At 45.1% G+C, this 16125-nt stretch overlaps 1 protein-coding gene across 1 annotated transcript in view; it reads left to right on the forward strand.

Annotated features, from left to right (window-relative positions):
- Nucleotides 1-1513: 1513 nt before the first annotated feature.
- Nucleotides 1514-16125, forward strand: part of LOC311135573 (SHC-transforming protein 3-like) — a gene marked incomplete at its 5' end in the record, with an annotated part of 29321 nt that continues 14709 nt past the window's right edge. The window contains 2 exons of the mRNA XM_084169584.1: nt 1514-2263; nt 13558-13628. Coding sequence (XP_084025710.1) covers nt 1514-2263; nt 13558-13628 — 821 coding nt within the window. The remainder of the gene's footprint in view (nt 2264-13557; nt 13629-16125) is intronic.

Genomic DNA, 16125 nt, shown 5'->3' on the forward strand with positions numbered 1-16125 from the left:
TCTGCGCTGAGTCAGTGTTATCGGTTTAATGTGAAAACGTGTTTTTATTCTGTTTATTCATTATTCACTGAGATAATTCAGGACAGGCAGGTTGTTATCCAGAGAGGTGAAGTATTATTTTACTGATCCTTTGTCTCAGTATGTTAATTGAATAGTGATAATGCACATTCAACAGAGGAAGGAAAACATCTATTCTACATTGTTCAATATTATTATAGATGTGTTATTTAGATATTTTTTTATACACGATTAGGGGCTATCTTTCTCCATCTCATGCATGTGTCATCATCACGGTAGAATATAATCTTTACCTTTTATGATGTTATAGAAGATATGTATTGATGTGTCTGTGTCATTGCATGTTTTGTACGCTCCAATGAGAACAGTATGTTGTGACATTCAATTTGTACATTTTGTTGCAAATACAGATACCAGTAAGATTGTCCTCTTCTTCTGAAGTACTGTAGACAGGGACTAGACTCATTGCCAGCAGCATGCCTATCACTCACATGAATGTTATTTTTCATTGTTTCCTATTTATTTGTCATCAGTAGGCTATATTCAGCATCAATTGCTTAGATTTCCCCCTTCACAGGAACATAACCTCTTTTAATCCCAGTCTGTAGAGGAGTATGTTTTAACCAGATAATGAGAGAAGGGAGTATGTTTTAACCAGATAATGAGAGAAGGGAGTATGTTTTAACCAGATAATGAGAGAAGGGAGTATGTTTTAACCAGATAATGAGAGAAGGGAGTATGAAAGGAGACAAGTTGATAATGATTTTATTATCTTTTATCATCAGGATATATTTTTGTCTTCGTAATTCTCTTTCCCTTTTCCCCACAACCGACCGTACCACAGAATAAAATAGAAAAGCATTCCTGCGGTGAAGAGGAAATATCCGTCTGGGAAATTTGAGAATTGATTGGTTCTAGTGTGCTGTAAGTGGGAGGATTATTTTTTTTTTGCAACAGGAAGTGATTTTCAGTGTTCAGTGAGCCTTTTGTTGAGAAGGTCTCCTCAGATCTGTGAGTCATGCTTCTGCTTTGAGCCGGTAGGCAACAGTGAGAGGAGAGCAGAAGCTCTATTTAACTATATCCTCCTCTACCACATCCATCTCTCTCTCTGCATTCTGGAAGCCTCTGGAACCTTTTTTCCCCTTTCCTCCATGTTCTATTTCCATGGATTGTGTTCTTCTTTTCCGTTTCTATTCTACCAACGGATTGGATCATTGCATCGTTGGATTTTCCTAACAGCTACCTCAGCCTCAGCATCAACAACAGCAGTAGCAGCAGCAGTAAACCAGCTCTCTATCCTCCTCAGCAGCAGTAAACCAGCTCTCTAACCTCCTCAGCAGCAGAGAACATTTGAGTCAACCATCGTTCAGGGCCTGCTGTGGTTACTATAAGGCATTGGCTATGTTCAAGGAGAGGAGGATAATTTACTTGGCGGCGTTACATCTGCCGGTGCGTTTGTAAGGCAGAGGAGGGGGCAGAGGCAGAGAAGAGGGGAATGCTTCACCGTACCAAATACAACAGATTCAGGAATGAGTCAGTGACGTCTGTCGATGATCTACACGGCCTCCCCATGAACCCCAAGGTCTCGGCAGCCTCTGCGTCCTCCGCCGAGCCCCCGTACACCCCTCCTGCAGCGCCATCCGAGGGCGGCGTGAACCACCACCACCACAACCCCGCCGCCGACCCCTCAGACGATGGAGCCACCACCCTGTGCACCCTCATCAACAAGGTGTCCAACCTGAAATTCACCAACTCAGGCTCCAGCCTGCTGGGTATGAAGAGCCTCCCCTCCCACGTCAAGGACCTGACCCTCTCCAAGCTGCAAGGCGGTGGATGCTCCGGTGGGGGCTCCGGCGGTGGATCCAGTGGTAGCGGCCTTGGCTCCAGTGTGCCGTTGGCAGCCTCCGGTAGTGGTAGCAGTGGTGGCGGTAACGGCTCCTCCTGTGGCTCAGCCTCCAGTGTCCCCCACCACCACCACCCCCCCTGCTCCCACTCCCACTCCTCCCAGCAAGAACCAGGCACCATGAGCAGCGCAGGGGGAAAGAAGGGCAGCAGGCTGGGGCTGGAAGAGAGGGAGGCTGGGCAGAGACATGGACATGGAGGGGAGGACTGGGGACCTAGTGGAGGAGGAGGAGGAGGTGGTGGAGGTAACAGTAACAGTGGACTGGTGAATAAACCCTGTTCCAGAGGATGGCTGCATTCCAGTGAGAAGATCTCTGGACCCGGAGTGACGTACATTGTAAAGGTTGGTGTTGATTCTTGGTTTCTCTCTCTCTCTCTCTCTCTCTCTCTCTCTCTCTCTCTCTCTCTCTTTCCCTCCATCCGTCCGTCTTTTCCCTTGTTCTCTCTCCTCTCCCCCATTCTCTCTTTTCCCTCAATGACTGAAAAGGAGAAAATGTACGAACCGCCAGATCGTGATCATCATCGTGCCCTAGTGTAGGCGTAGATAGAAACAGCAGGGATTCAAGTGAAGAGAAAGACCAGCAAATAATCATTAAATAATTCAGACAAAAAGAGAAGGTCATCATTGATAAAACCAGAGAAAACCCTTTGATGTCACAACAAAAGGCTGTCTAACATACCTCCACCGTCAGGATGCTTTTAGGTTTATCGATGTGTTTATGGTTTTATGTTTATGCTTCATCTTCATCCTTTCATTTTTACATTTTCTCTTCCTTGCCTTGTGTGAGCCTTTTATGCCTTTAAATGTTTTGGCGCTGGTTAGGTTATAACATGTTTGCCTGTATATGTACTGTACTGTATATGTACTGTAATGTATATGTACTGTATATGTACTGTATATGTACTGTACTGTACTGTATATGTACTGTATATGTATTGTACTGCATATGTACTGTACTGTATATGTACTGTAATGTATATGTACTGTGTTGTATATGTACTGTAATGTATATGTACTGTGCTGTATATGTATTGTATATGTATTGTATATGTATTGTATATGTATTGTACTGTATATGTACTGTATATGTACTGTACTGTATATGTATTGTACTGTATATGTTATGTACTGTATATGTACTGTAATGTATATGTATTGTACTGTATTGTATATGTATTGTATATGTATTGTAATGTATATGTACTGTATTGTATATGTATTGTATATATACACTGTACTGTATATGTACTGCATATGTACTGTAATGTATATGTATTGTATTGTACTGTATATGTATTGTACTGTATATGTACTGTAATGTATATGTATTGTATATGTACTGTACTGTATATTTGTACTGTATATGTATTGTACTGTATATGTAGTGCATATGTACTGTACTGTATATGTACTGTATTGTATATGTACTGTATATGTACTGTATATGTACTGTAATTTATATGTACTGTACTGTACTGTATATGTATTGTATTGTACTGTATATGTATTGTACTGTATATGTACTGTATATATATTGTACTGTATATGTACTGTATATGTATTGTACTGTATATGTACTGTATATATATTGTACTGTATATGTACTGTATATGTACTGTATATGTACTGTATATGTATTGTACTGTATATGTGGAGACTGAAGGCTGCTGTAGCTCTAGCTAGTGATACAAGGAAGAGAATCAGACAGGCAGCAAAAGGCTGAACCCACAACAGAATCTGCAGATTCTTTCCAATACAATAATTAGCAATGATGATCACTGGGAACCTATATGACACCTTGTCCTGTACATTAAATTAATACATATCTGCTAATTGCTATGTTTGAATTGATTTTGAGAGATGCAGCATAACAGTTTGTCAGATGAAAGAACACGAAGCAACCACATGATGTATGATCAGAATTCCATAGAGTCTGACATATCTGAATCTGGCATGTTCATGTCCAATGACACATTTCCTGTCTGGGTGTTAGCCCATTAATAGGCAGCAGGGGGGTTAGAGTGAGTTAGTTTGACCGACACACACAGCCAGTTGAATCAATACATTGAAAGTGTCCACAGAGGGGAAAGGGAAATAGGTCTCTCCCTCATCTCCCCCATGCACTTTTCCCCCGGTCTTCTTGCATTCCAAATGGCACCCTATTCCCTATATAGTGCACTACTTTTGACCAGAGCCCTAGCACTATGTATGGGATAGGGTGCAATTTGGGACGTAGACCCCTGTCTGCTGTGCCTGTTTATTGAGTTATTGGTGCTATTCTGCTCTTGGGCCTTTTAATGAATGTCATGTGGTCGTGGTTACACACCATGCTCCATTAGGTTAACAGAGCAGTGATTGGCATTGACACACAGCCGGGGTTTTCACTGACACTTATTCTAAACATAGTCATGTTGCCGTGGTGAACATTCTAGACATGGAAGTCTGTTTTGATACTACTCTAGTGGATAATGTCGTCATTTCTGTTGCTAGTGTGCTGTATTATGATGCAATATTGTGACTTTCATGTGTATTGTCACTGACACATAAGCTATGCTAACCGTGTTCTGGACGCAACACGGAAATATTTCTTGTGATATACTGGTACACTGTGTGTGACCAGTTTGGTTGATAATGTGTAATAAGAATGAAAAATATATATTTATTAGATATTGCACTTTGAGTTCAGTTTGCGAGCAACTGAACCCAGTAATCCTTTAACGCGCTGTTCTTCATACTTCTCAGTAACCATAGCAATCCTCCTAATTTCTCTCACGTTGGCCAAGTTAGTGTTTGATTCTTGACTAAAGGTGTAGCTACATATTAAATGCAATTTCTGTAGCTTACAACACAGTGAATGTAAGGCTTCAGGTGTGGTCTAGTGAGGATAGCCAGTGGGTCCAGGTGGGTAGGGCTATAATATACCAGATATGCCTTGATTGGTAAATAGTGTGGGATATTGCATTTTTGTTATTCTTGCATAAATGTTCTGATTACATTTGCTACTGTATCTCTGGTGAGTTTCATTGTTTCTTGGTATTACAGTCTTTCTCTTTCTGTTGTTGCTTTGCTTGCAACATGCAATGATGGTTCGGTGTCAAGATTAAAAATAGGATTATTTCTCTGCACCTGCCTTTGTTTCTGTTATGTATAATACGTGCAGTAATGCGGTAAACAGTGATGCGTACTTTGGAAATGCACAGTTTAAAAAAATGGGGCCTGTAGTTTAAATATTGTAGGCCCATTGCATTTTGGGCTATATTTATAGCTATTTATATGTCCTGGCTAGCTATATATTATTTAGACTATATTTTAGAGTTTCTTTCTCCTCTCTCCTCACTGCCTGAAGTAGGTTGGACTCTGTGCCCTTTCATTCTCTCCATGATTCAAATAACATAGTTTGTTATTTACCATGGCGTCTAAACAGTATAGCAACACTGCAGGTCCCTTTAGCCTGTAAACACCACTTCACTACCCTCTACTGTTGATTTACCTTCCACCACCTTTATATGGTCATGTATTATGGTTTGAAAACATTTTACATTTACATTTTAGTCATTTAACAGACGCGCTTATCCAGAGCGACTTACAGTTAGTGAGTGCATACATGTTTTATTTATTTTTTCATACTGGCCCCCCCCCCCCCCCCGGGAATCGAACCCACAACCCTAGCGTTGCAAACGCCATGCTCTACCAACTGAGCTACACGGGACTAAACCTCACACATTGGCAGACATCTCACTTGATCAACTCTGGGTACTCGTCCTGTGAAAGCAAAAACACGTAGAATTTCAGTGTAAATCGATAAATAAAGATCTGTTCTATTCTATTCTATTCCAGCTCTACATATCATAGTTTCTGTGCAGGTAATATCCATAGCATTCTGTATTACCTTTGACCAACAGGCTACAGAGGTTAACAAACCAGGCAACACACTGCACTGTGTATTGTTATAACGTGTTTTTCCATTCATTTCCTCCTTTTGCCTTGTTGTGTTTAGAGCCACTTCTTTATGAGTCTGTCTGAGTGAAGATGAGGAGAGAAGCTCATTTCACTCTTTTTTTATTCCAGGGACAAAATGTTCCCTGCCAGTGGCATTAGTCAGATAGAAGAGAGGAGGGTATGTGGGTGGATGTTATACTGCATGGGATAGGAAGACAATTACATTAATTGGATCATACTGCACTAACAGGTGTCTCTCTGTTAGAGGAAATTAGCCCCATGGATAGTGTAGGTCACTGTGCTTACAGACCTGTCCTGGCCTGCTCCTATAACTCAGACAGACACTAACCTGTCCTGGCCTGCTCCTATAACTCAGACAGACACTAACCTGTCCTGGCCTGCTCCTATAACTCAGACAGACACTAACCTGTCCTGGCCTGCTCCTATAACTCAGACAGACACTAACCTGTCCTGGCCTGCTCCTATAACTCAGACAGACACTAACCTGTCCTGGCCTGCTCCTATAACTCAGACAGACACTAACCTGTCCTGGCCTGCTCCTATAACTCAGACAGACGCTAACTTGCCCTGGCCTGCTCCTATAACTCAGACAGACACTAACCTGCCCTGGCCTGCTCCTATAACTCAGACAGACACTAACCTGCCCTGGCCTGCTCCTATAACTCAGACAGACACTAACCTGTCCTGGCCTGCTCCTATAACTCAGACAGACGCTAACTTGCCCTGGCCTGCTCCTATAACTCAGACAGACACTAACCTGTCCTGGCCTGCTCCTATAACTCAGACAGACACTAACCTGTCCTGGCCTGCTCCTATAACTCAGACAGACACTAACCTGTCCTGGCCTGCTCCTATAACTCAGACAGACACTAACCTGTCCTGGCCTGCTCCTATAACTCAGACAGACACTAACCTGTCCTGGCCTGCTCCTATAACTCAGACAGACACTAACCTGTCCTGGCCTGCTCCTATAACTCAGACAGACACTAACCTGTCCTGGCCTGCTCCTATAACTCAGACAGACACTAACCTGTCCTGGCCTGCTCCTATAACTCAGACAGACACTAACCTGTCCTGGCCTGCTCCTATAACTCAGACAGACACTAACCTGTCCTGGCCTGCTCCTATAACTCAGACAGACACTAACCTGTCCTGGCCTGCTCCTATAACTCAGACAGACACTAACCTGTCCTGGCCTGCTCCTATAACTCAGACAGACACTAACCTGTCCTGGCCTGCTCCTATAACTCAGACAGACACTAACCTGTCCTGGCCTGCTCCTATAACTCAGACAGACACTAACCTGTCCTGGCCTGCTCCTATAACTCAGACAGACACTAACCTACCCTGGCCTGCTCCTATAACTCAGACAGACACTAACCTGTCCTGGCCTGCTCCTATAACTCAGACAGACACTAACCTGTCCTGGCCTGCTCCTATAACTCAGACAGACACTAACCTGCCCTGGCCTGCTCCTATAACTCAGACAGACACTAACCTGTCCTGGCCTGCTCCTATAACTCAGACAGACACTAACCTGCCCTGGCCTGCTCCTATAACTCAGACAGACACTAACCTGTCCTGGCCTGCTCCTATAACTCAGACAGACACTAACCTGTCCTGGCCTGCTCCTATAACTCAGACAGACACTAACCTGTCCTGGCCTGCTCCTATAACTCAGACAGACACTAACCTGTCCTGGCCTGCTCCTATAACTCAGACAGACACTAACCTGCCCTGGCCTGCTCCTATAACTCAGACAGACACTAACCTGTCCTGGCCTGCTCCTATAACTCAGACAGACACTAACCTGTCCTGGCCTGCTCCTATAACTCAGACAGACACTAACCTGCCCTGGCCTGCTCCTATAACTCAGACAGACACTAACCTGTCCTGGCCTGCTCCTATAACTCAGACAGACACTAACCCGCCCTGGCCTGCTCCTATAACTCAGACAGACACTAACCTGTCCTGGCCTGCTCCTATAACTCAGACAGACACTAACCTGCCCTGGCCTGCTCCTATAACTCAGACAGACACTAACCCGTCCTGGCCTGCTCCTATAACTCAGACAGACACTAACCTGTCCTGGCCTGCTCCTATAACTCAGACAGACACTAACCTGTCCTGGCCTGCTCCTATAACTCAGACAGACACTAACCTGTCCTGGCCTGCTCCTATAACTCAGACAGACACTAACCTGTCCTGGCCTGCTCCTATAACTCAGACAGACACTAACCTGTCCTGGCCTGCTCCTATAACTCAGACAGACACTAACCTGTCCTGGCCTGCTCCTATAACTCAGACAGACACTAACCTGTCCTGGCCTGCTCCTATAACTCAGACAGACACTAACCTGTCCTGGCCTGCTCCTATAACTCAGACAGACACTAACCTGTCCTGGCCTGCTCCTATAACTCAGACAGACACTAACCTGTCCTGGCCTGCTCCTATAACTCAGACAGACACTAACCTGCCCTGTCCTGGCCTGCTCCTATAACTCAGACAGACACTAACCTGTCCTGGCCTGCTCCTATAACTCAGACAGACACTAACCTGTCCTGGCCTGCTCCTATAACTCAGACAGACACTAACCTGTCCTGGCCTGCTCCTATAACTCAGACAGACACTAACCTGTCCTGGCCTGCTCCTATAACTCAGACAGACACTAACCTGTCCTGGCCTGCTCCTATAACTCAGACAGACACTAACCTGTCCTGGCCTGCTCCTATAACTCAGACAGACACTAACCTGTCCTGGCCTGCTCCTATAACTCAGACAGACACTAACCTGCCCTGGCCTGCTCCTATAACTCAGACAGACACTAACCTGTCCTGGCCTGCTCCTATAACTCAGACAGACACTAACCTGCCCTGGCCTGCTCCTATAACTCAGACAGACACTAACCTGCCCTGGCCTGCTCCTATAACTCAGACAGACACTAACCTGTCCTGGCCTGCTCCTATAACTCAGACAGACACTAACCTGCCCTGGCCTGCTCCTATAACTCAGACAGACGCTAACCTGTCCTGGCCTGCTCCTATAACTCAGACAGACGCTAACTTGCCCTGGCCTGCTCCTATAACTCAGACAGACTCTAACCTGCCCTGGCCTGCTCCTATAACTCAGACAGACACTAACCTGCCCTGGCCTGCTCCTATAACTCAGACAGACACTAACCTGTCCTGGCCTGCTCCTATAACTCAGACAGACACTAACCTGCCCTGGCCTGCTCCTATAACTCAGACAGACACTAACCTGTCCTGGCCTGCTCCTATAACTCAGACAGACACTAACCTGTCCTGGCCTGCTCCTATAACTCAGACAGACACTAACCTGCCCTGGCCTGCTCCTATAACTCAGACAGACACTAACCTGTCCTGGCCTGCTCCTATAACTCAGACAGACACTAACCTGTCCTGGCCTGCTCCTATAACTCAGACAGACACTAACCTGCCCTGGCCTGCTCCTATAACTCAGACAGACACTAACCTGTCCTGGCCTGCTCCTATAACTCAGACAGACACTAACCTGTCCTGGCCTGCTCCTATAACTCAGACAGACACTAACCTGTCCTGGCCTGCTCCTATAACTCAGACAGACACTAACCTGCCCTGGCCTGCTCCTATAACTCAGACAGACACTAACCTGTCCTGGCCTGCTCCTATAACTCAGACAGACACTAACCTGTCCTGGCCTGCTCCTATAACTCAGACAGACACTAACCTGTCCTGGCCTGCTCCTATAACTCAGACAGACACTAACCTGTCCTGGCCTGCTCCTATAACTCAGACAGACACTAACCTGTCCTGGCCTGCTCCTATAACTCAGACAGACACTAACCTGTCCTGGCCTGCTCCTATAACTCAGACAGACACTAACCTGTCCTGGCCTGCTCCTATAACTCAGACAGACACTAACCTGCCCTGGCCTGCTCCTATAACTCAGACAGACACTAACCTGTCCTGGCCTGCTCCTATAACTCAGACAGACACTAACCTGTCCTGGCCTGCTCCTATAACTCAGACAGACACTAACCTGCCCTGGCCTGCTCCTATAACTCAGACAGACACTAACCTGTCCTGGCCTGCTCCTATAACTCAGACAGACACTAACCTGCCCTGGCCTGCTCCTATAACTCAGACAGACACTAACCTGTCCTGGCCTGCTCCTATAACTCAGACACTAACCTGTCCTGGCCTGCTCCTATAACTCAGACAGACACTAACCTGTCCTGGCCTGCTCCTATAACTCAGACAGACACTAACCTGCCCTGGCCTGCTCCTATAACTCAGACAGACACTAACCTGCCCTGGCCTGCTCCTATAACTCAGACAGACACTAACCTGTCCTGGCCTGCTCCTATAACTCAGACAGACACTAACCTGTCCTGGCCTGCTCCTATAACTCAGACAGACACTAACCTGTCCTGGCCTGCTCCTATAACTCAGACAGACACTAACCTGCCCTGGCCTGCTCCTATAACTCAGACAGACACTAACCTGTCCTGGCCTGCTCCTATAACTCAGACAGACACTAACCCGTCCTGGCCTGCTCCTATAACTCAGACAGACACTAACCCGCCCTGGCCTGCTCCTATAACTTAGACAGACACTAACCTGCCCTGGCCTGCTCCTATAACTCAGACAGACACTAACCTGTCCTGGCCTGCTCCTATAACTCAGACAGACACTAACCTGCCCTGGCCTGCTCCTATAACTCAGACAGACACTAACCTGTCCTGGCCTGCTCCTATAACTCAGACAGACACTAACCTGCCCTGGCCTGCTCCTATAACTCAGACAGACACTAACCTGTCCTGGCCTGCTCCTATAACTCAGACAGACACTAACCTGTCCTGGCCTGCTCCTATAACTCAGACAGACACTAACCTGCCCTGGCCTGCTCCTATAACTCAGACAGACACTAACCTGCCCTGGCCTGCTCCTATAACTCAGACAGACACTAACCTGTCCTGGCCTACTCCTATAACTCAGACAGACACTAACCTGTCCTGGCCTGCTCCTATAACTCAGACAGACACTAACCTGCCCTGGCCTGCTCCTATAACTCAGACAGACACTAACCTGCCCTGGCCTGCTCCTATAACTCAGACAGACACTAACCTGCCCTGGCCTGCTCCTATAACTCAGACAGACACTAACCTGCCCTGGCCTGCTCCTATAACTCAGACAGACACTAACCTGTCCTGGCCTGCTCCTATAACTCAGACAGACACTAACCTGTCCTGGCCTGCTCCTATAACTCAGACAGACACTAACCTGCCCTGGCCTGCTCCTATAACTCAGACAGACACTAACCTGCCCTGGCTTGCTCCTATAACTCAGACAGACACTAACCTGTCCTGGCCTACTCCTATAACTCAGACAGACACTAACCTGTCCTGGCCTGCTCCTATAACTCAGACAGACACTAACCTGCCCTGGCCTGCTCCTATAACTCAGACAGACACTAACCTGCCCTGGCCTGCTCCTATAGCTCAGACAGACACTAACCTGTCCTGGCCTGCTCCTATAACTCAGACAGACACTAACCTGTCCTGGCCTGCTCCTATAACTCAGACAGACACTAACCTGTCCTGGCCTGCTCCTATAACTCAGACAGACACTAACCTGCCCTGGCCTGCTCCTATAACTCAGACAGACACTAACCTGTCCTGGCCTGCTCCTATAACTCAGACAGACACTAACCTGCCCTGGCCTGCTCCTATAACTCAGACAGACACTAACCTGTCCTGGCCTGCTCCTATAACTCAGACAGACACTAACCTGTCCTGGCCTGCTCCTATAACTCAGACAGACACTAACCTGCCCTGGCCTGCTCCTATAACTCAGACAGACACTAACCTGTCCTGGCCTGCTCCTATAACTCAGACAGACACTAACCTGTCCTGGCCTGCTCCTATAACTCAGACAGACACTAACCTGTCCTGGCCTGCTCCTATAACTCAGACAGACACTAACCTGTCCTGGCCTGCTCCTATAACTCAGACAGACACTAACCTGTCCTGGCCTGCTCCTATAACTCAGACAGACACTAACCTGCCCTGGCCTGCTCCTATAACTCAGACAGACACTAACCTGTCCTGGCCTGCTCCTATAACTCAGACAGACACTAACCTGTCCTGGCCTGCTCCTATAACTCAGACAGACACTAACCTGTCCTGGCCTGCTCCTATAACTCAGACAGACACTAACCTGTCCTGGCCTGCTCCTATAACTCAGACAGACACTAACCTGCCCTGGCCTGCTCCTATAACTCAGACAGACACTAACCTGTCCTGGCCTGCTCCTATAACTCAGACAGACACTAACCTGTCCTGGCCTGCTCCTATACTGTAGCTCTGGTGCCGGATTCACAAAGAGTCTGAGACTGGAGTGCTGATCTGGGATCATTTTCCTTTTAGATCATAATGAATGCGATATGTATGATGAAGTGTCTCAGAGTAAGAGTGCTGATCTGGGATCAGGTCTGCCCTGTCCACATAATATTATTCATTATGATCTAAAAAGGCAAAACTGATCCTAGATTAGCACTCCTACTCTGAGATGCTTTGCGAATATTTATTTATTAACCTTTATTTAAACAGGGAGTCCTGTATATGTTTATCACATTGAGATAAAACTATTTTACAAGAGAGCCCTGTATACGTTTACAAATAAAACACAAGAGCCCTACATATACATTACAAAGAAAACACACTATAATAAAACACATAATACACAACATTCAAAATATTTAAGAAAAGCAATCACATTCTGTAACATAAAAGTCTCCAATCAATAATTTAAAATGCCTGAAAGGCACCAGAATATCTAATTGCAAGCAGATTTTCCTAATTCTGTGGAGACCAAATGGATCTCCAGAGTTATCCATCCCTGAGAACGGGTTTGGTAATTTGTACATCTAAAATTAATCAACTAAGTACTGTACAGAGGAAGTTTCTACTTTGTAAATAAATAAGAGAGTGCAGCTCTCTTCTTACAGACAGAAAGGTCCATCCCACATGTTTGTAAAGAATACAATGATGTCCTAAAACGTATTGCTGAATGGAATACTGAGTCCAATGGTTTCAAAACAGAGGCTGCCATGTACATATAAATAATGTCACCATAGTCTATTACAGGGAGAAGTCTTGTTTGAACAATCTTCCTTCTATTTTCGGAACTGAGGCAGGATTTATTTCTAATCATAGATCTCAGCTTCTTTGTCAAGTTTTCAATGTGTGTTTCAAAAGACAACTTGTCATCAATCCAGATATCCAAGTACTAATAGTGAGAAACTTGCTCAATTTGGGCTCCATTTGGAGTGCAAATATGCAAGTCATCAGGGTCAACATTACGAGACCTAGAGAACAGCATAAACTTGGTTTTATTTGCATTTAACACTCATTTAAAGATCAGTAAGTGATTTTTGGATTGAGTCAAAATCATGCTGAAGGTCACGAATGGCCTGCTGCACTGAAGAGGCACAGGAATATATAACTGTGTTACCTGGACCCTGGTCCTCTTTCTCGGACTACAATGGCTGCTTATATTAGAAGAGGTAGCGTTGCAAATATCCTGGGTGTTAAAGTCACATTGTTTTTGACATATTTAAATGCTTCACTTCTCAAAATTCATCCATGAAATAACAGAATCTCTTCTCTCTTCTAGTATTTGGGTTGCATTGAAGTCCTTCGGTCGATGAAATCACTGGATTTCAACACAAGATCGCAAATAACGAGGTAAGATAATCATTTATTTTGTTGAAGGAAATGGATACCCTGTGAGAGCGATTTATTATGTGTTATGTTATCTATTTTACCCCTATTTTACTCTTGTTTTACCCATATTTGCCCCTGTTTTACCCATATTTACCCCTCTTTTACCCCTCTTTTACCAAGACAAGGCTTACTTACTTACAGTACATTTGGAAAGTATTCAGACCCCTTTACTTTTTCCACATTTTGGTACGTTACAGCCTTATTCTAAAATTGATTAAATTGTTTCGTTTTTCCTCATCAATCTACACACAATACCCCATAATTACAAAGCAAAAACAGGTTTTTATAAATTTTTGCAAATGTAAAAAAAAAAAAAAGGAAATATTACATTTACATAAGTATTCAGACCCTTTACTCAGTACTCTGTCGAAGCACCTTTGGCAGCTATTACAGCCTTGAGTCTTCTTGGGTATGACGCTACAAGCTTGGCACACTTGTATTTGGGGAATTTCTCCCATTCTTCTCTGCAGATCCTCTCAAGCTCTGTCAGGTTGGATGGGGAGCATTGCAGCACAGATATGTTCAGGTCTCTCCAGAGATGTTAGATCGGGTTCAAGTCCGGACTCTGGCTGGGCCACTCAAGGACATTCAGAGACTTGTCCCGAAGCCACTCCTGAAAAACATCCCCACAGCATGATGCTGCCACCACCATGCTTCACCGTAGGGAAGTTGCCAGGTTTCCTCCAGACATGACACTTGGCATTCAGGCCAAAGAGTTCCATTTTGGTTTCATCAGACCAGAGATTCTTGTTTCTCATGGTCTGAGAGTCTTTAGGGGCCTTTTGGCAAACTCCAAGCAGGCTGTCATGTGCCTTTTACTGAGGAGTGGCTTCCTTCTGGACACTACCATAAAGGCCTGATTGGTGGAGTGCTGCAGAGATGGTTGTCCTTCTGGAAGGTTCTCCCATCTCCACAGAGGAACTCTGGAGCTCTGTCAGAGTGACCATCGGGTTCTTGGTCACCTCCCTGACCAAGGTCCTTCTCCCCCTATTGCTCAGTTTGGCCAGCTCTAGGAATAGTCTTGGTTCCAAACTTCTTCCATTTAAGAATGATGGAGGCCACTGTGTTCTTGGGGACCTTCAATGCTGCAGAATGTTTTTGGTACCCTTCCCCAGATCTGTGCCTCGACACAATCCTGTCTCGGCGCTCTACGGACAATTCCTTCAACCTCGTGGTTTGGTTTTTGCTCTAACATGCACTGTCAACTGTGGGACCTTATATAGACAGGTGTGTGCCTTTCCAAATCGTGTCCAATCAATTGAATTTACCACAGGTGGACTCCAATCAAGTTGTAGAAACATCTCAAAGATGATTAATGGAAACAGGATGCACCTGAGCTCAATTTAGAGTCTCATAGCAAAGGGTTTGAATGCGTATGTAAATAAGGTATTTCTGTTTTTTATTGTTAATACATTTGCTAAGAAATCTAAAAACCTGTTTTTTCGCTTTGTCATTATTGGGTATTGTGTGTAGATTGATGAGGGGAAAAAAACGATTTAATCAATTTTAGAATAAGGCTGTAACATAACAAAATGTGGAAAAAGTAAAGCTGTCTGAATACTTTCCGAATGCACTGTATACTTACCTCTTATACTCACCTGACTGCCCCCGTTTATTTATTAGATTAATCCCCATTGTCCACAACAAAATAGATACATTAGAAGAAGCCTGTATTTTCTATGGTTTTTTATTGAATAACAAGGCTATGGTTGCCAGTAGAGCTGTGACTGTGAGAGACGTGGAGCCTGTACTGTGAATATGGCATGTCTGTGTCACGTTCAGTTTTCTGCTTGACTTCATGGAGTCAGCTAGCTGGTTTAAACCAGACTGAAAGCTGTGCTCAGAGCCATCATTGTGCACCTAGCATTCAGTCTGGTTTAACCAGGCTAGGAGTCGGCAGCAGCGTTCACATTAGTGCAAGGCAAGGGCCACATGATATTGCACTATTCATTGAAGAGAGGGCGAGATGGAGGAGAGGGAGAGGGAGAGAGAGAGAGAGAGAGAGAGAGAGAGAGAGAGAGAGAGAGAGAGAGAGAGAGAGAGAGAGAGGAGAGAGAGAGAGAGAGAGAGAGAGAGAGAGAGAGAGAGAGAGAAGAGAGAGAGAGAGAGAGAGAGAGAGAAGAGAGAGAGAGAGAGAGAGAGAGAGAGAGAGAGAGAGAGAGAGAGAGAGAGAGAGAGAGAGAGAGAGAGAGAGAGAGAGAGAGAGAGAGAGAGACTTTTGGTATACTATAAATAGACTTCCTATTCTGAAATAACTGAGAGCATGTATTTAAAGACTGTGATAAAAATAAAATAAACAAATCTCTGTCTCATCATCACCAAAGCTATTGCTATAAATGTACTGTAGCATAACACTGTTCTTCTGTTGCTTCTTGGATTACTCCAAGCGGGCTGTCATGTGCCTTTTACTGAGGAGTGGCTTCCGTCTGGACACTACCATAAAGGCCTGATTGGTGGA

This window comes from Coregonus lavaretus (genome assembly GCF_964263955.1).
Source record: "Coregonus lavaretus genome assembly, chromosome: 10".
In the NCBI taxonomy this organism is placed as follows: domain Eukaryota; kingdom Metazoa; phylum Chordata; class Actinopteri; order Salmoniformes; family Salmonidae; genus Coregonus; species Coregonus lavaretus.